At 41.8% G+C, this 21,051-nt stretch overlaps 1 protein-coding gene across 1 annotated transcript in view; it reads right to left on the bottom strand.

The window, feature by feature from the left end:
* msraa (methionine sulfoxide reductase Aa) overlaps positions 1-18,538 on the bottom strand; it is a 61,176-nt gene extending 42,638 nt beyond the window's left edge. The window contains exon 1 of the mRNA XM_030771228.1: positions 18,328-18,538. Coding sequence (XP_030627088.1) covers positions 18,328-18,463 — 136 coding nt within the window. The 5' untranslated portion in view covers positions 18,464-18,538. The remainder of the gene's footprint in view (positions 1-18,327) is intronic.
* Between the last annotated feature and the right edge of the window lie 2,513 nt (positions 18,539-21,051).

Here is a 21,051-nt window from a genome sequence, read left to right as displayed (position 1 = left end):
GCTGGGCTTCCCTCTGGGCCTGACCCTAACTGACGCACTTGGAGTGGAGTTCGGCATCCTGACCCCAGACCTCTGGTTCAGTGGCCCTTTCAGACACAGCAGTCTAATGCACTCTGGGAACACATTTAACCAAAGTGCAGGTCGCTCTATACTGCCTGCTGAGTTAAAGGGTTCAGATATGAGGGTGGTGCGTGTGTATGTGTGTGTGTGTGTGTGTGTGTGTGTGTGTGTGTGTGTGTGTGTGTGGAGGGGGAAGGGAGGCCACTCTTCCTCTCTCAGGGGGTAGGGTCTTTGTCAGCAGCTTGTGTAGAAGTGACCTGTGAAAGAACCGTGTTCTGGGGCAATTAGCCAACCTGAGAGCAGCCTGTATTTCCCTCCAACTCCAAAGGCAGAAGTCATATACTATTCAGTTTGTGCTCCATACTGCTAATCTTTTGTGTGGTCCCTGGCTGGGGGCTCAGGGAATAAGTGGATGCATTGTGAGACCTAGTTTGGCACCATCAAAGAAGGTGCACATGAGCCATACATAACTGGCATTTATGCCTTCTCCTGTTCGCTTTGGCGTCTTCAATAAAACCACTCACAAGCCAGCAAAGGCAGGAGGACCTTGAGCGACTGGCTTAGAAAATAAGCCAGTCTTAATTGCCTTGTAAAAGAAAATTACAATGAAATTAGAATGAAATACAAAATCGAACTTTTTCAGCTACGTTGTCTCAGTATTTGGAGTATGTTTGCACTGGTGAGATATTAGAGCATGAAAAATGAAGAAAATTGACAGTGTGTGAATGAGACCTGCAGAAAATTCAGACAAGACACAAATTCTGGCAGCCTCTTATGTGTGCATGGGCAGTCACACTGTAAAAAACTAGGACACAGACTAGTTTAAGACCAATACTCGGCTAAAATCAAGACTATCACACATCAGACCACAGATAAAGGTCAGCATAAAACCAGAGATTCACTAAAAGGCACCAAGTACTGTTGAGTTTCACCATTCCATTTTATAGCTCTCCTACCATGTGTGCTTCAGGCTATTGTATAGATGCAACTCAAAAACTCAAGTTACAGGAGCAAACTGTTGTGTGGAGCATTTACATAGTAGAAAAGGAGCCTTTGAAGACAAATCAAAACTACACTAGTTATTTTTTTTCTGTAGTCTCCATGTCTTGGATAAAGCCGTTCTACATAAATAAACAAACAAAGAACTCTGAGGAGTATGACTCTAACGCAACCTGTGTATCAACGGCCCCATCCTTCCATGTCAGCATTTCCTATCAATTATCGCAGTGATCTAATGGTCATTGCTGTGGAAAAGTGACACAGGCTAGTCTGCTCTCCGCACCACATTAAAACAATAGGCAAGGAGAACAATCTCTGTGTCCCACCCACCCTGCACTGCCCTGGGCTCCACCCAGCAATCAGAAACTCAATAAGTAATAACCATTCACCTTGGCCAGTTCCACGCCATTACACCAGCGCTGATGGTGAGTAAGAAGACACAGCTGAAGCAGCAATCAGAGACAGATTGCAGGGGTGTGGAGGGAGAGGGGTGCTGGTCAAAGCAAAGGGAGAGAAGAAATGGAGAGAAAGAGTGGTCATGTAAGAAGACAGAAAACAAGAGATGAAAGTGCTGGAGAGATTGGGAGAGATAAAGGGAAAGGAGTCAGAGAGAGACATCATAATGTCGAGTATAATAAAAATGACGACGTCAGTCATAACAATTATAATTCCAACTAATGAAAGATGAGGTAAATAGCCATAAACCTTTGCGTAGTTTATCACACTGTCTGACATTTGGATTAACCATTGGAATATCCCAACACGGCAGCAGCTGGCTGAGTTAAAATGTCCACTAGTTCTCTGCATCAGACGTAAGGCTTGTATACAGAAACAGATTGTCTATACAGAAAGGCAAACAGATTATCCACAGCAACTGATATGGAAATACCAATACTCAGTCTCACTTTGGCCATGTAAATCAACAAATTCTCTAACACATGGAGATAACCAGCCTTGGCCTGTTCTCTGTAAGACAATACAGTGAAAATTTACCATATATGTTTAACAAACGTGTTTCCTCTTGAGATATTCAGATTTTTTTGATGATTCTCAACCAGCTGCATTAAAGTGTGGGAATGTGGTTTCCATGACAGCGACCCACAGTGCTGCTGCAAGACCACTGATCAGAAGCTGTGACCTCCAGAGAGAGGTGTCTGAAACTCAGCTGACAAAGACAAGGCATTTGAGTTCTGAGTGCATTCCTCAGACATTCAGTAATCTCTCAGATCTGTGTAATATTGATCTGTCTAATATAGTGCTATCTTACACAGGCCCAATTAATGCAGCATTCTTAGCTTTAGCATGATACATAAGATTGGTTTCAGGGCTAACATCTTTTGCAAGTACACAGGGGTTTTTTTTGCTTTCAAGTGACACCAAAGTTTAATAATTACTGTAATCTTGAACTTTTGGCACAGATACCATGATTGCAAGGAATTGGCCATCTTTAAATTGCTGTCTTTATCAAAAAGATGGTCTCGCTATACTTGCCCATACTTCCAGGTCTGAGTGACTGTGCTCTTACAGAACACCGACATGTGTTCCAGTGCTCCAGCACACACAGCAATAGCAACACACACACAACCACAGAGAGAGAGAGAGACAGGCAGAGAGACAGACAGACAGAGAGACAGACAGACTGACTGAGCTGGTGTGGTCATACTGTCTGAGATGCTTTTAATGTAAGTCTGTTACACTGTTCAGGGACTGTTCACATGGCACTTACACCACTCACGAACCATAACTGTTTTCCACTGTGGGTCCACCATAGGGTTCTTGTCTCAATGCTAGGATGATAGAATGATGGCTAAGCAAATCAGCAGTAACTGCATTTCATTTCACCAATATGCACTTACCCACACACGCGCACACACACACACACACACACACACACACACACACATGCATGCACACACACACTCACACAGGACTGAACTCACACAGGAACACTGTGTTATTATCATACACAAATTAGTCTCCATGAAAAGAGCATGTGGACTTAAGGAAGCAGTATTGCCACTGTGTGTATGAGGTAACAGACAAAGAACACCTTGGCCTTTCTTTATGGTGGCTCTCTTATCTGAACGGCAGCATGTTTGAGCATGCATCACGGAGAAAGGCTGGGAGAGGAGGCTTAAAGCATCCAAGGTCAACCTCAAAGTCAAAACTCAGACAGGTTACAGCTCATTTTAAAGTTCACAGTGGATGTGAATCCCCCAAAAAGAGTTGGGTGGGTGATAACAGAATCTGTGTGTGTGTGTGTGTGTGTGTGTGTCAGCAGCTCACTTGTACCATGGCGAAAATGTCAGCTTGCCAGACAGAAGTGAAAGAACTGATCAGCCCCTAAAGAAAAAAAGGACAAAGCATTTTTGACATCCCATGGGGGTGAGTGAAGGCAGGTATGTGCTAATGACACAGCTTAGAGGTGCAATAAAAACCTGTTCAGCTAAAGAATCAGACAGAAACAGCCTGACTTCATGTAACTGTAAATCAAGTTTAAGAACTGCCCAGAGAGTCATCAGTCAGCACATCCAGTGAAAAAACGGAAAATCCATTAGCTGGCAACTATTTCATTGGAAAAAGAAAATTCCACAACAATGAGTGGGCGGGAACGAGAGGCGGGCCCTCTGTGTCTAAGGGCAAATGGATAGCAGTCTAAACCCTCTGTCAGCCCTGTGTGTTTGTGTCAGCATGATCCAGCCCCTCTCTCTCTCCCTCTCCTGTATCCTCTCCACATGCAGGCTTCGCCCAGTTCAGAGGGTCTCAGAGGGTCTCAAAACCAGAATTTCCCAACTGTAATGTTGACTCTAAAAAAACAAACAAACAAACAAAAAACTGTTCAAGCCCCTGCTGCTGAATTCAGTTTATCCACTGATTATCAGAGCTGATCATATAAGCTGATCATCGGGTGCTCAGACCCTTGGCGCTTAATCAGCTGTGTTGTGTTTACTTATGTGTTAGCCCCGGAGTGGAGTTTGGGTCACAAATCCACACTGAGAAATCAAATCAAGGTTCCCTCTGATACTGTCACACAACATTTGTGCAATAATCATCTGATACATTTGAAGCTTGATGTTGTCATCTATTGACATGTTGTTTGACTTGAGACCACTTCTTGGACCAAACGCCCAGATAGTCAAAGAACTGAACTCTGAGACCAAATGCTGAGTCTAAGAATAAGACTATTGCCCAGTGGCTCTGACATTTTAAAGCAAAAAGGTGAAGAATTTAACATGTGTTTCAGTCACATACACTGCAAAAGTGTCCAATTTATGGATTCTGTTTGAAGGAAGAAGTGACTTGTGAGGGCAGTGAGCATAAACCAGCCCCCGTTCTAGCAAAGAGAGGCAAATTAGAAGACATCTCAGGGCAAATTAGAAGACATCTCAGGGAAAAGAAATAAACAAGAGATGGAATGTACACACAAATGGAAGAGAACACTGTGAAAATGAGGGGGATTTTTTTTGTCATGTATTTAGGGTCTGTGGAAGCATGCGGCGAGAGTAAACGTGTGTTTGAAGTGGAGAGGGGGATTGTTTTGGTTTACGTTCTTGTCATTACTGTAGCAGTGGGAAGCATTTCACTGATAAATAAGGACAGTGTGAAACATAGCAAAGAAGTCCATTAATTGTCCCTGACACAAAGGAGAAGCTGTTTGATTGGCTCCCTGCATGGCCCGGCGAGGCAGGAAGACACAGCCAGACAATGAAGGAAATTGTCAGGACAACAAACCTGGGCTTAGCCTTAAGGATGACAGACTTTGGATGTGAGATGAAAGCATCAAACACAGCTTTTCGTTTTTCTTTTCTCCTGCTCTCTCGTCCTCGCATTTTCCATTGTGAGGCGCGGCTGAAATCGTGAATAAACGATGCTCCTGTGCGTGTGTAGCAATCAGTTGCTTTCTTCTGTGGAATAATGGGCAGTTTAGCACCCACCGCTCCACCTGCAATTAAGGCAGCCAAAAAGATAATGGTCTTAAAAGCTCCAGACAGCTGCATTGCATGATATTGTTCTCCTGTTGTTGTGCACAGAAGACAACATCTTCCATTAACCACTCGCTCACTACCTTTATCATCTGTCAAGGGTATAGACTGAGCAAAGCAAGCTCTCTCATCTCCGCAGCGATGATCACCACAACTGCACAGAAAAAAAAACCCCTCACACTGTAACAGAGTTCATTGGATTTGTTAACTTTCCTGAGGGAACTACAAGAGTCAAACCCAAGAGTACTTTTCCCTCAAAAACCTGCCCCATGTTTTTCTCACAGAACCACTCACGTCATTTGGATAAAGGGCACTAAAGGTCATTGTGTGTGTGTGATCACTGAATTTTCAAATGCCTGGGGAGAACAATGCTTGAGGTATAACAGTACAGTTTAAATTGGAGAATCTGAGAATACAGAGAACTGTTCTGTACCAGGTGAGCATCTCAGCCCTTGAGTCCAAATTGTGATTATGACCTTAAAGTTTCTCTTAATAGTCATCATTTGCTCACATCATAGTGTGAGAGCTGGACTACATTATGTCAGAGGGTAGTTCCTCTCTCTCTCTCTCTCTCTCTCTCTCTCTCTCTCCCATGCTGGCCAAGCATTTTCTCATTCAGTAATATCATGCAGAAGGCTCCAGCTGTGCTTTCATCTTCTAATTGCATTACATAGAGTAGGTAGAAACCTAAGATTGCATTATACTCGACCATAATTCAATTCCCGTCCCACCCAGTTGCTATGCAAGGTTGACACATTCTTTGCATTTCCAAAGAAAGTTCCAGCCTCCCAGTGGCGTGTATTTTTAAAATCTTTAATTTATTCCCTATCGGGTCTGTGGAAAAATCCATCTTTAGAAACACATCGGTCTGCTTTAAGCAATGGCACAAAGACCTGGCCACAGTGAGGTGGTCCCCTCCATGCCAGCTGTCAACCATGAGAGAGACCACCTTGCGTTGCATTGGTGCTAAAAATAGCCATTTTAAACCTTGCAAAAGTGATGCAGGAAAAACAACAGGACCCAGGTTTTGAACTGCTGATACTGAAAGGCTGAGCGGGGCCTTCTGAGGAAGGCCTATGAAAAATTCATGGCAAGGTACTGAGGCACCTCTATCCGGCTGCTACACTGTAGGAGCACATTTTGACTGGTCACCAGAACGCTTCTGACAGGCCAGCCAGGCGGAACTGCACAGCAAAAACGCGTGATCCAGTGGAAATACAGTACAGAGAGAGAAAGAGCCACACGCACCCATTCAGACAGTTGCCCAGAGGTGGCCTGCTGTTCTCAGTACACGTGTGTCCCGTCGGCTGCAGTAAGAATGGTGGTGCTCTGCTGGGCCATGTCCTGACACAGTCTTCTCAACAGTCACCCACCAGCTGTCAGGAACACGGACAGCATTTCAATAGACTCCATCGTGTGTATATGTGTGTGTGTGTGTGTGTGTGTGTGTGTGTGCGTGTGCGTGTGTGTGTGTGTGTGAGCATCTTTAGGGAGGGGAAAGGGACAGAAAATTAAAAATTGGTGAATAAGAAAGAGAGGGAGAGATCAAGTGAGAGAGAGAAAAAGAGAGAGGGAGCAAGAGAGAGAGAGACAGAGAGAGATCCGCATTGGATCAAAAGTAATTATTCACAACAGGAGGCTGCAGAGTTAATTCGACCAATCAGAGAGAAGGTGGGGGGATGGGAAAGGGAGAGAAAAAGAAAGCGAAGTGAGAGAGGAGTAGAGGGAACAGGGAGGGGGGTCTGCCTGTGAGACTGAGACACCTCTTAAAATTTCCTCTTCCTCATCCTTATGTTAGCACTACACTCCTCCATTCTCAGAGGAGACACGATTTGAGGAATGATAGTATATCCTGCATATTCAGATTATTCAGATTACATCCCTACAAACCGTGATTGGCTCTACTGAACAACAGGGGCAGTAAACGACTTCATTTCAACTGTATTTTTTGGCATATTAATTACAGTAGACATGCCTTTGCTGTAACCATACAGGAAAAACACTTCAATTTTTTCCACATCACCAGGTCAACTGGTGTTCCTCTTCGATTAGCAAACAGGCTTTTTTCACATTTTGAAATTCTCATTTATGTCACAAATGCTATCAGATTAGTTGACTTTTGGGAGATATAGTTTACTTTTCATTGGTCAATGGTTTAAAGGGGAGGGACAGTTAGACAGACTGCTTCCTCTTTCATCTCCTGATGACATGTCAACATCAACCAATATCAGTCTTCAGCCATTTCTTCACCACTGTCAGATTAAAATGGGTTTCTGTTCACCCCATAGACAAAAACACTGTCACCAAGAGTCACCCAGGACTGGTGACACACATCCCATCTTTAACTCCCCCAGCTCTCTGTTCAGACAGCCCATGGGTGTATGTTGCCTCCAGAGGGTCCAAGAGGTTATGTGTGAGTATACTCAGTGTACAAGCATTCTCAAGAACAAATGATCTTTCTCTATTTTTTTTATGCAGACGCACAGACACAGATACAGACACACACACACACACACACACACACACACAACTGAAAGGAGGCTGTGAACTACCAAATTTTGCTTATCAGAGTGACTCAGAGATGTTCACAGTGATTCACTTCTGATGCTGTTTAAGTTCTACAAAGGAGTCAATCTTAAAAATCTTAATTAATTGAATTCAGAAACTAACTTGATGTAACATTGATAACAGTGAGGCAACAACAGAAATTAACCTGATGTAAAATTGATGAAATCAAACCATCAAACAGAAATGTTACTGCTTGATAGGTCAACGCTTGTCTCCTGCTGACTAAGGTTCGGGAAAGTTCATGTAATAGAAGCAGACATGGTTCTGATCGGTTTACTCCCAGAGGTGTTTTTCATCATGTTTTCTAACAGGCCAACATATCACACAAGGCCTTTCAGGCTTGTTCCTGAGGTGTTTACATTATTGACCAGTCCCATTGACTTTCCAAAGGGAAAACTTGTGGTCTGTTCAACACCTGCCCAAATGTGCAAAGGACAGTAAATCTGACTCCCGGTAAATTCTAAAATATTCCAAACCCTGGAAAAACAGATGCACTGTAAAACATGTTCTGAGGAACTACTGATTCCAATTAGACTTTTTGACCTTGTAGTTTTGATAAGATGTAAAAATAATGACATTGAGGCAGGCTTTTAAACATACTGGTGTTGCTGGTGTTTCCTTTGTCCAGTCCTGACAGACAGAAATGCTGGAAATTTCTGCATTGACAGAACAATTTGGACTGTCGTACATTTTACAGAGAATGGAGAACAGTGTTGGGGACAAGGTAAAAAAGGAGAGTGTGGGAGAGAGTGGCTGAAATATTTTCTTCCCCACAAAGGACCCATAATGAGTAAGCCTACCTTAAGTTCTGTCTCTAACGTCTGCTCCTGAGATCAGGTGAGTTAGGGAGACCCTCTCTGTGTCAGAATATCTCATAAATAAAGGGCATATATAATTATTTCTCCACAACAGCACACTGCCTCTCAACGTGTACAGAGAACATGGCTCTGTTTCAATGAAATTAGAGAAAAGACAGGTAAAATTTTAACTCATCAAAACTAGGAGGAAGTAGTTTGACTTGAACTGCTTTCTTTCAAAACAACGGAACTCATCCACCCTCCACACAAAATTGTGAATTTCCCTAGTCTGGAGATATTTTGACACTGTATTTAATATGAAATGGGACACTTTACGAATACAGTCAAAAGGTTGTGATTATATGATATTCCAAATCTCCTCAGAGGAGCCGCTAACACACATAACACTTATCAGACAAGTCAGTCAAACAACCACAACCCACAACAAACACACCAGTGCCACTGCATACCGACTCCAGAGCCAAGATGGCAAGATCTCAATGTCTCAAAACTGCTGGATGTGTGTGAATGTATATTAAAAAGAAGACTCCAGAAATCTTGTTCACAATTATCATTATCATTGTGAATGCTTGCCCATCTGTCATGATATTCTTAGCATGAGGCCTGTTCTCCACAGACATAAAGTAAATCATGACCAGGACTGGCTGAGTTTTCAACAAGCGACATATGAATGTACACATATAACTAAGGTGCAGGATTCTTCATTGACTGTTAGTACGTGGATGAAAATTTGCTTGGGAAAGTGTCTCAGGGTGGAAATGATTGAATCTGTGAATGTACCTGGGAATAATTCATAGCCAGCCCTGCACATGCACGGTCAGCTTTGGATGAAGCCAGCCTTGGAAAATACCAATCTCTCTATCAATTCTTCTCCTCCCTTGACATATTTTTGTGTTTTGGAGGATTTGCCACATACAGGCATTCTTCTCCATCTCTCTCCACACGCAGCGAGGCATTTCGGAGCCTCTGGATCCCAAAGCCTCATCACCCATGTCTCAGCAGACACCCAGACCATGGTAAAGTTTATTCTGCTCTCGCCTACGTCATGTCCAAAAAAAGAATATCTGTAGAGATATCAGTGAAAAACTCTGAAAAACTGCACTTTCTCTCAATTTCATGATAAAGCTAGACAGTATGTGCTGTATAGACATTGCCTTTACATTAGATATGAAATACAGCATCTTCCAGCCCCATAAACTTGTTTTCACAAGTCTAATGTTTACATGTTATCATTGAGGAGACTGGTCTTCATGTTGCCACTGTCCCCTCAGACCCCTCCCCTCTCTAATGGAGCAGCCAATCAATAGACTTACTTTACACAGCTATCAGCTCAACTGAAACTCTTCTACTGCCAAAAAGAAGGCCAGTAATGTAAGTAAAACACCTCATTTTGTTTAAATTATTCAAAATTTGCTGATAAGTATTGAATAGTCAGCAACACTGGGGTGGGATGCTAAACAAGCTGATAAGGCAAACAGCTTAAGAACTGTTTCACTACACCAGGTGTATTATAATGGTTAACAAATGGCCAGTCTTATGCCAATGATCTCAGTATGTCCAGGCAGGAGCAGATGAACTATGTTCAAAAGTCAGTGTGAGTGAGTCAGGCACTGAACAGTGTGTTTGTATGGGATCAGACCAAGATGACTGATTCATCAGATCTTCACCACTGTGATGCTGACAGAACTGTGGCAATTAACTCGGTTTCTCAGGTCCAGACTCTTAACACCCAGTTACAATAAGTCTTGGATGATTCCACCCCAAGCCTAGAACATGTCGCTTACTTATTCTTTTCAATCTAACTGTATCTCTTCTCCTAGGAATTCAAAAGACCACAGTATGGCCTGTTTTATGGTAAGACATGCGTTTCTTAGTGTAGTCATTTATAACTTCTCTGAACAAAGCAGCAAAAAGAAAACTTTTCAGGGCCTTTTTAAGTACAAAAGAATATCATTTCTGTTCAACCTAAAAACAGAGAGAAGTTCTACCATCTCACAATACAGTCTGTGTGGATGAGTCACTGCCATGCCAAATCAGCAGTCAAAATGATCTATTCACATTAAACAACAAAACAACATCACAGCTCCCATAATAAACACAGTTTAGTACAGAAAAGCTTGTCAGAAGAACACACATAATTATACAAACACCTGCTAAACAAACCTGACATATGAATCTAAGTTTGCATCAGTGCATCTTAACCCTGAGTGAAATTTTATTATAATGAGGCCCTGTGAGGAAAATGTGTTTTAGATACCTTAGTGTTAATTAATTAGTAAGCAATTTAGGGTTGATACAGTTCTTAGTTACTCACTGGAACTAGTTAAACCATTTTCATATAGAGAATTCATAAATAAATAAGCAGTAAGTTTGGATTATGTATTTGTCTGGAAAATTCATTTGGGTTATTAATGGGAATTCTGGGATGTGCAGTGCACGTGTGTATGTGTATGTGTTTCAATTCAGATTGTTATTTATTCTGATGTAGTAATTTCATATGTTGTGTGAATGTATAAAACGTAGTATTTTTGTTATTCCAGCATAAAAATATACTTTATTATTCACAGAAGTAATGCATATGATGTTAGAGGTCAAGGGGAGGGGGAGCAGAGAGAGAGAGCGAGCAGGAGAGCGACTACAAGGGAGAGCTTGAGTTTTGTACGTGTTTGTGAAGTAAAAATATATATAACGTAAACAACGTTGTAATTCTCGAATACTGCCCTTTAGTTTTTAGGGTACTTGAAAAGAATATCCATAGTGAACCAGACAGCAGTAAACGTGTATTTTTTGTTGGTGGTGGTAAGAGTTATTCATTCGACGGCGCATTGGCGGTTAGCTAAACCTGTTAAGGATTGCAACGGAGGACTTCTGCTGCTGCCCACCAAAAGACTGCATCGGGATTTTGGATCTTTGCGGGGATTTGGTTCTTCTTGTTGTTGCTGCGTGGGACATGCGGATATTATTGGTGAGTCAAACCACCCGAGACTGTGCTGGAATAAGGTACTGTGTGTGTTTTTTCCCCTTTTTGCTCGTAACCGAGTGAAGCGGCCATTTTGTGCTGGGCCACAGCGAACCCGAGCAACGTCTCAGGCCTGCAACGTTTTAGTTTAGTGTTATTCATTTGCCGGCTTAAGTTTAAGCAGTGTGAGCGTGTGTTTGGGTTCGCAGTGTGTGAATGTGTTAATGAATGGTATGCCCATGTAGTGTTTTATTGTGAAATGTTGTTAGAGGTGATATTTGACGTGATTATTTGACAAGTTTATTGGTAAGGTATTCACGAATACTTGTTTAATCCTAAATGGATTTTTTTTTTAAAAATTCTGTAATACAAAATTTGAATGCTTGTTATTGGATGTTTTGATTGGGTTGACATATAATATCCTAAATAAGTAAATTCTTTTACTTTTAAATTTAAATTATCCTGTTTTTGGATTTAGTGTGAGGATAAGTGTGGAACAAGGGTTTGGGTTAAAAAAGTTACCATTCATAGCTAATATTTCATATGTTTTACAGTAGTTGATATTTGCATATTTACACATTAAGACTTTGTATATTGTAGTCTTATTATATACATATAGACGATACACAGTGACATATAAATTAATTTATTGGGTTAATAAAAGAACCCAGGACCCCCTTTTAGTATCAAGCATACGGTCTAGGGGCGCTACAGTTATTTAATCAAAATATTGGAATAGTTAACACTGAACCATACTGTGAATAATTCATATGTAAAATGTGTAATTTTTATATAAGATAACAGAACACTACACTGGAACATTATGTATTTGTGTCTGTGTGTGTGTGTTGTGTGGATATATATATATAATATATACAAATACTGTATATATATATCATATTGCATAGAATGAATACTGTAAATATCTGTCCACATTTCTAATATTTTTAATAATAAACATGCTATATCTAAGTTTAGTTGCAATCAACAAACAAATTTTGTATAATTTTCTCAAATGAAGTGAGAAAAGGGACAATCAGACGACTGATCTCTAGTGTGTGTGTGTGTGTGTGTGTGTGTGTGTGTGTGTGTGTGTGAGAGAGAGAGAGAGAGAGAGAGAGAGAGAAGTAAAACAGCACAGCAGTTTGTGGAGAAGATCGGGGTATTCCAGGGGGAAGCTGAAAATTAGGTGGACTACTTGCACATCAAAAAAACAACACGAAAATAACCAGCTAGGGCAAGTAAAAGTAAAAAAGTGACGGACATGGTTTTCCCTGGGAGCTGAGCAATCTCTCAAGAGTATCTCAGGAGTCGTCCCTGACAAGCCCAAGGGACACTCCTTTTTTACTCTATTCTAGACTTGAAAAAAATAAACAGCGTACAGGACTCAGAACTGTCCTGGAGATGACCGTGCTCTTGGCTGGCACTGACTCACTGGTCTGGGGACACCCACAGTGTTCTCATTCTACTCACTGGAGCCTTCTTGTCTGATTAGTTGGTGAAGCAGAGAGAGCTGAGTCAGGCAAACACAATAAAGAACTTACCAGACATCCTAGCATGGTAACAGTCAACCCACTGAAGAGGAGAGAGGAAAGTTCCTAGTCCAAACATAGAAGCTTGTGTAGCAGGTTGTGTGGGGAGGCACACCTCAGGCCTTCAATTCTCCAGCCAGACTGAGAGCAGGGACATGAGACCACTGTTAAAATGAGCACACCAAAACCCATCGGTTGTTGTGGCAGAGATGAGTCTGCACTGCTGAGGAAATAGGACTGACCATCAGACCCAAGCATCCAGGAGGCTTTGTCTTCGCTACACACCTTTGTCCTAACATGGTGAGAACTACCATGGATCTCCATGAAGGCTTTCACTGTGTTCATTTTCATCCCTCAGAGAATATGGAAGGTCAGTCAGCTTCTCCTTTGAGGCTTTAACTGTTACACACTCTTCTCCCAGCAATCCAGCATGCAGACTGCTCTTTTCAAAACCCAAAAACTTTTGTCCCATTCCAGGCATTTGGTAGGGCAAGGCAAAAGTTCGACATAAACTTTTTTCTCAGTTTTTCTTTTGACCAAGGTGATTTCAGCAGTCCTTGGCAGTGGAAATAGAGAGCCTCTTTTGAGACAGAAATGGCTTCGTTTAGCTTGGGTTCAAATGGTGTGGACATCTTTTGGCTTGAATATCTCGCTCCGGTCAAAAGATAGACAGATTGCACAATTCCTCCACAATCAAAACAAGTCGTCTGTTTGGTTACTGTACTTGCGTCCCTCTGCCCTTCCATTTCCTGCACGTTTTCAAAGTAGTTTTCTTGTTTGGTTTTGTTTTTCAGCACGGAGGCACAGCTCCTACACTCTGAGTATTTTTTTTATTTCCTTTTCACAAAGCTGAGCAAACAGACAAAGGGAGCTTCGGTAGAACCCTGCCAAGTCTCGCCTGGCTTTTTTCTCCTCTTCTCTTCTCTTCTCTGTCTCTGCTCTCTCTCTCTCTCTCTCCCTCTCTCTCAGCATGGCAACCTTCCCAAGAAGCCTTGGCGGAGCTCCAGCCTGTGTCTGCCTGTCTGGGCCCCCAAACATACCCCCAACCCCAAAAAACAGTCAAACTGGGCACAGTCATCAAAACGAATCACAAATTAATTTCTGCTCGTTGCCACTCCCTGGTTCAAGACCACCTACTAAATTCCCTCTACCAAGGTATGCGTGTACATGCTGGAAATCCGGTTAACTCCCCCCGCCCCTCTCCGAACCATATCTTACCCAACCCCCCATCCCAAAAATGACCTACATACCCTCTGTCACTACAACCCACCGACATCCCATCGTTTCAGGTTTCATCCACCCCTTATGTACTCACCCCTCTGTTTCTGGGATGTCTTGGGGAAGGAAATCATGTGACTGTCCTACTGCTCTGTGCCAGATCCATTCATCCAATGCCAAGGCTGCGCCTCATGTCATTTTGGGGCGTACACTGTGGTGCCCACTTAAACACTGCCAACTGTGCCACTGCCTGTACGATGCCTGTCCCCCACCATATCCAATCGTACATAAACACAAGCCCCCTGTTTAATGCAGTCAGACAGTGCAATGAAAAAGACACAACCAGACCTAAACAGACCACAAAAGAAGGGAAAAAAAGAAGATAAACAGGCAGCACACTTGATTGGCTGTTAGTACTGCTGAAAGGCATGTATTACTTCACTCGTTTCTCTTGTTTTGATGGGGAACAAACAGTATACATTTTAAACAGCCTACCTCTCACTGTCAGGACATGATACCCAAACAGAATTTCCACTTAAATTAACATACAGAGATGGAATTCACTCAGGCTTGATGCTCTGAGAATCAACAGCAAATCCCTGACAGAAGAACTCATGTTCGGGCTGATGCCACCTAAATATATCATCAAGCACTGACAAATACAGAATAAAACACAGCACTGACAAATACAGAATTAAACACAGCACTGACAAATACATGTATGCCCATATGAATTTCTGCCTAATTTCACATGTTATGCTGTTGAGGATGAAGGCTTTTATGTGACTTTCCTATCCTGTGTACAACACTGAGAGAGAGAGGCATGGACTCTGCAAGACCCCTGGAGGCGTCCTGTGGTATCTGGCACCAAAATATTAGCAGCAGATCCTTCAAGTCCTGTAAGCTGCGACCGGTCCGACCATGGATCGGTCCATCACATCCCACAGATGCTCAATTGGATTGAGATCTGGAGAACTTGGAGGCCAGGGCAACACCTTGAACACTTCATCATGTTCCTCAAACCATTCCCGAACAATGTGTGCAGTGTGGCAGGGCGCATTATCCTGCTGAAACAGGCCACTGCCATTAGGGAATACCATTGCCATGAAGCGGTGTACCTGGTCTGCAATGATGTTTAGATAGGTGGCATGTGTCAAATTGACGTCTATGTGAATGGCTGGACCCAGGGTTTCCCAGCAGAACATTGCCCTTCACCAGCTTGTTGTCTTCCCACAGTGCATCTGGGTGCCATCATTTCCCCAGGTAAATAGCACACACATACACGGCCATCCACACGATCTAAAAGAACTCATTGGACCAAGCGACCTTCTTCCACTGCTCCAAGGTCCAATTCTTACGCTTGTGTGCCCATTGTAGGCACTTTCGATGGTGGACAGACCGCCTGACCGGTCTGCGGCTACACAGCCCCATACGCAGCAGGGTATGATGCACCGTGTGTTTTGACACATTCCTCCTATAACCATCATTAAAATTTTCTGTGAGTTGTGCCACAGTAGACCTTCTGTCGGTTCGGACCAGACGGGATAACCTTTGTTGTCCTCGCACATTGATGGGCATTGGGCACCCAACACCCTGCTGCAGTTTGTGGTTTGTCCCTCTTCAGACCACTGTTGGTAGGTACTCACCACTGCTGACTGGGAGCACCCTACAAGCCTTGCCATTTCAGAGATGCTCTGACCAGGTGGTCTGGCCATAACAATTTGTCAAAGTCGCTCAGGTCTTTACTCCTGCCCATTTCTCCTGCATCCAACATGCTGACCATGAGAAATGATTGTTCGTTTACCATCTAATCTACCCAGACTCTGTCATGTGTCCTTATTTGGAGATGATCGTTATTCGGTTCACCTGTGAGTGGTCATAATGTTTTGGCTCATCAATGTATGTGTGTGTATGTGTATATATATATATATATATATGTGTGTGTGTGTGTGTGTGTGTGTGTGTGTGTATGCATATATATGTATATATGTGTGTGTGTATGTATGTATGAAGAAAGTGCAATCAGTCTTTAAAAGACAAGTGAGACCATCTTGCATAAAAAGTGTTCAGATAAAACCTTTTCAATGCAGATGCACTCCATCCGTTTAGATTGTGTGCAGCTGCCAAGTGAGGTGGCAGCAGACAAAGAGAGAAAAACTCAGCGGTATGAGACCAGTACTAGACAGTGTCTGTGTATGAATTAGTAACACCATCTATATTTATTCCATGAAAGGTCTTGGGAGAATTTTCATTATTTACATATGTTCTTCAGATTCAAACCCACAGAGCAGCTCTAAGACAGCAGTTAAAAATGTAAGTCACTGAGTCTTTCAGTACATGAGAAACAATAGTCAAACATCCAAAACATCCAAAACTTGTTACAGTGACAAGGAAGACAACGGAATCAATGGAAATCTAATTTCTAGTCACTGGAGTTAGTTGCTGTTGTGACCAGTGTAGATTTGCCATTATTAATGAAAGGTAGCTTTTGCTTCCATTGCAACTAGTTGCAGTGCACACAGGCACACGCACACACATACACACACACACACACACACACACACACACACACACACTTTGCCATTTTGAGGAAAAATAGTAGTCAGTGATTGGACAATATTAAACTGTTCTCAGCCCTGACATGAGACTGTTTTCCAACCTGTCAGGCAAGCTATAACCTTCAGCTGTCTTCATTAGGATACCTATAGAGAAAGGCATGTGCATCTGTGTTGCAGAGTGTTTCCTGGCAACCTCCTAGCACTCTGAGAGAGTCCTGTTGCCAAGGGGAAGTCTTTGGAGGCCAGGGCTGGTTGTCTGTTCACAGCAATCCTGTGGGGTGGATCCCTGCCTGGCCACGTTTCATGCCATTGCACAGAGAGGAAATGTGACCAGCATCTCAAACAGGCTACGGCTGCTCCAGAGAGCCAGGACTTTTGCCCACCTACCCACACCCACAATGCACACTCTTAACACAGTAGGCTGGAGAGCTGAGTGTGGTAAGACTTGGTACGATTACCTCATTCTAGCAGCATTGCAAACGCTGCTTTTTTTATGAATGAGAGGCTAATCAGCTGGTTTATGGCCCAAGTGTTGCAAGACTCAGGCAAAGTCACTAATTTCATTTGCCTGGCGACAGGAACAACATCTCACAAGGTTCTACTCTGTGTTTGATTTTCTCCATCTAGGACAATCGATGTTTGGTTTCATTTAACTAGCATTCATACATTGTGTTCTCAATACAGTTGCTCCCTCTCTCTCGCATCTTCTTCAGCAGGCACAGTACTCTGCAGCGTGTAACGTTTCCATTTTCACAGAACAGTGAGTTAGCTGTTCATACACACTGAAGGTTTGCCTTTTAATGCCTACCTCCCTCCTCTAATCTGACATGTGAGAGAGTGTGTGATAAATGTAAAATGTAAATGACTACTTTGGACAGCATCATCCAAACTAATGCATGGGGGGGAAGAGGCAGACTGTTGTTTTGTATATTGTATTTATTAGCAAAAACTTTCAAAATTTCTCTATAAAGTACCCAATGCCGGTGAGATGAGGTTAATATCCAGTTACTCATGCGCAACGCATATTCCACCTCAATATGACAGATGTTCTAAAAAGATATTTTTCCGCGAATCGTCTCACAAATAAATAGGTCGATATAATTTCACAGAATTGCAGTTTGTTTGTTTATTTATTTATTTTTAAATTTCGCATACTCCAAAGCAATATATATAGAATAAAATATTACATGAAGAATGTCTAACAGGTGTTTTCGAAGTGGCACGTGGTCAAAAAACAAAAGCAATTGTTTCTGGTTTAGAACTAGACAAATCTGATGCTAAAGACCGTGTGTAGGTATTTATCTGCAACGCTTGCGCATTCATGACGCTTGCAAATCCATGAAGGAAAAAAAAAAAAACAAGACAAGAACAGGGCCGCTTTGACTGCGAACTGGCAGACCAACAGAGAGAAGGACGAACGTAATGCTGTCTTTCACGAGTGTTGTACAACCGAGCAAGTGCGATTTAAGCGACCAATATATCGACGCTGTACATTTTTTTAGCTTTTCATGTCGCTGGATGTAAAAACGTTCATGGCAAGTGCTTTAGATTAGACGAGCTAGCTCCTTGGCATTGTAGCTAGCAGGAACAAGCATTACGTTAATTTGAGAGAAATGCGTATGAAAACTGTACCTGAAACTTTTAAACTTTCTTGCCTGCCAGGCAGAGCTGTTTCTGGAGTAGGTAACTGCGACTTGGATGATGCGTCTCCCATTCTTCTGTGGACAAAATAACGCCAAATTAAACGCACCCGGGTAGCTGCTACCATTGAACCGACTGTCTCTCTTAGCTAACAACCAGTTACTCAACGTGAAACTTGGAGCTGGCTAACCGGCTAGTCACCTAGAAGGTTCCAACAACTCTGGCATATGCCAGCTGGTCAATGATAGATATTTAAGCCTAGCTTACATAGTCAAGTTGTGTAATAATGATGTGCAGCTTACGCAATTTTAAGATCGTTTCTCTTTCACCAACTCAGTGTCATTTTGTCTAATTTACTCAGATTGTGTAATTACGTCCCACTCTTCTAATATTCTTAAGGTGTCTTTTAGTCTATGATTTCGGAGTGTACATTGCACTGTATTGTACTTTGTTGGCTACTCAAACAGAAGCAATCTTTTCTCGCTCCGTCCATTGTTGGACTACCTGTTTCCCCAAATAAATAATCTAATATATGCATGTACATGAGAACTGGTCTTGTTCCGTTCTGTGTCATTCACTCATTTATTTATATTCATGTTAGCGCATAAAGGCAGAGCGGCAAAGCAGAGAGCGTCATTTTTGCACATTCAACAGCTTTTAGAATATGCTACTTAAACTTGGTATCCCACTCAATAACTGCTTGTGACCTAACGTGCGTTTTTAACCTTCCCATCTAGAATTGTGTGAACAATCATTTGCTGCAGGTCATTGATCTAGAGAGCCGTAAGAACTCTTGTGTGTGCCCAGGGGGACGCCTTTTCCACCGCAGGAACCTGAGCCGATTTCGGTTTTCGAAGGGCTGCTGGACCCTCTGTTACGATTTAATCCGTATTCCTTCACTGTTCTTGCGCATGTGAGAAAACCTAGAATAGTGTTCAAAATATGCCTGGCACTCTGTATTTTGTATGTATTATAACCTTACTATACCATATAATCAAAAGACAAGATAAGGTTTTAAAGGAAGCGTCACCGTAAACCCGTTGCCTTTGACGTGAAATATAGCTCATGTACCATAAAATATATCGGTTTTTCCCTTAGACAACGTTATAACAGGAATCATGCAATTTGATAATTGTAGCTGTTCCTATTTATAAAGGCCATTCTGTCGTTTTCAGTCTACTGTTCAATAAATCATTATTCAACAGTCCAATACTCCATCGAATGTTCTAAACATGAGTATGACTTTAAAATAAATTTCCTCTCACATTTGTGAGACCAACAACGTTCAATGGGCTGTGAGGTTGTTTGCCCATGTGTCTCTATATAGAAGACAAAGAGCCGTTTATGGACAGTTGTGTCAAGCTAGAAATGACGACTTCAGGTTAAATTGTGGATCGAGAGAGAAACTGGTCGTGTTGCATTCGAAAGTTTAAAGAATATCCATTCAATTCAGTCAGTCAGTAAACGAACTATGTGTACATTTAGATTTGGTTTTAAATATTTACCACATGACTCACATGTTAGGCTAGCGCTTTCAGTTGTTAGTGGTAAATGCAGTGGAAATGAGCAAATAAGTAAATACCATGTTAACTGAGATTATTTTAATCGCGTTATTTCAGATTTCAGCGTTATTTTCAGAACTAATAAAAAATAAACCTGTGGGTAGAATAGAACAGAATATATTACTAGAAGATAAATATTCTGAGCATCCGCCATTAAGCTCTGTTTTAACGGTTAAAAATAATCTTTCTGGTTTTTTGTTTTTCCGTGTCCAAATCAATTCATCCCTTAGTGATCGAGGACTGTGTTTCATACACTATGAGAATGGTGTAACAATGAAAACTGTAACAGAGGTATTAAGCCGACGCCATCCAATGGTAGGGTGAGATACCCTTTGCTTTGTTTATTCAAGAATATGTTATGAATCCTCAAAATATAAGAGCCAGTTTTTAGGCCTCAGTATTTTAAGATGTGAGGCTGGCACCACCCACCCCCCCCCCAAAAAAAAACAACTGACGACATCAGTAGCCTTGATTGTTATGCACACACAACATGTGTTTACAGAAAATAACTGAAAAAACAGAGTACACTTTTAACCATAGAAGACAGCATTAATGTTTTGTGACGCTGAAAAAAATTAATACTGGGTACTGGGGTCTTTTTGCACAAATCAATAGAAAGATTCTTCTTAAAATAATCGATTTTATCCATCGATTTTGAGAGAAGAGGTAGGAATATAAAGCACTATATTCTAAACGTTTCGTGAGGATATTTGTCAAATTATTAACTAAAATCGGTATCTTTGAAATTCACTGCAGTAAGAATCTCAACGAATGTCACAAAATACTGCACGCAAAATGGATTTCCTTTAATTACTAAAGTACTTAAATGATCCACATTTTAGCTTGGTGCAAGGGACTTTAAAATATTTACTGACATTGTCCTCAGTAAATAATAGCCTACGCTTTATGTTTACATCTTTGGAAAAAAGCTTCATTAATCCCATGGCGCAGATTAACCGAGTAGTGTGGTATCCGCATGTCTGTCTCGTACATACAGAAAGTAGCCGATAACAGGAATATTAAATACATGACAGCGCATGTCATACAGCCTAACTCATATAAGCTATCATTAAGACAACTATTTGAAAATTAGATCTACGATCATTATAAGGGCTCTGGACGTTTGCAAAATATACTCTTGAATTGAAAGCTA

Source organism: Chanos chanos, chromosome 4 (assembly GCF_902362185.1).
Source record: "Chanos chanos chromosome 4, fChaCha1.1, whole genome shotgun sequence".
Classification (NCBI taxonomy): domain Eukaryota; kingdom Metazoa; phylum Chordata; class Actinopteri; order Gonorynchiformes; family Chanidae; genus Chanos; species Chanos chanos.
Note: the sequence above shows the minus strand (reverse complement) of the source record. Positions and strands in the feature narration are given on the sequence as shown.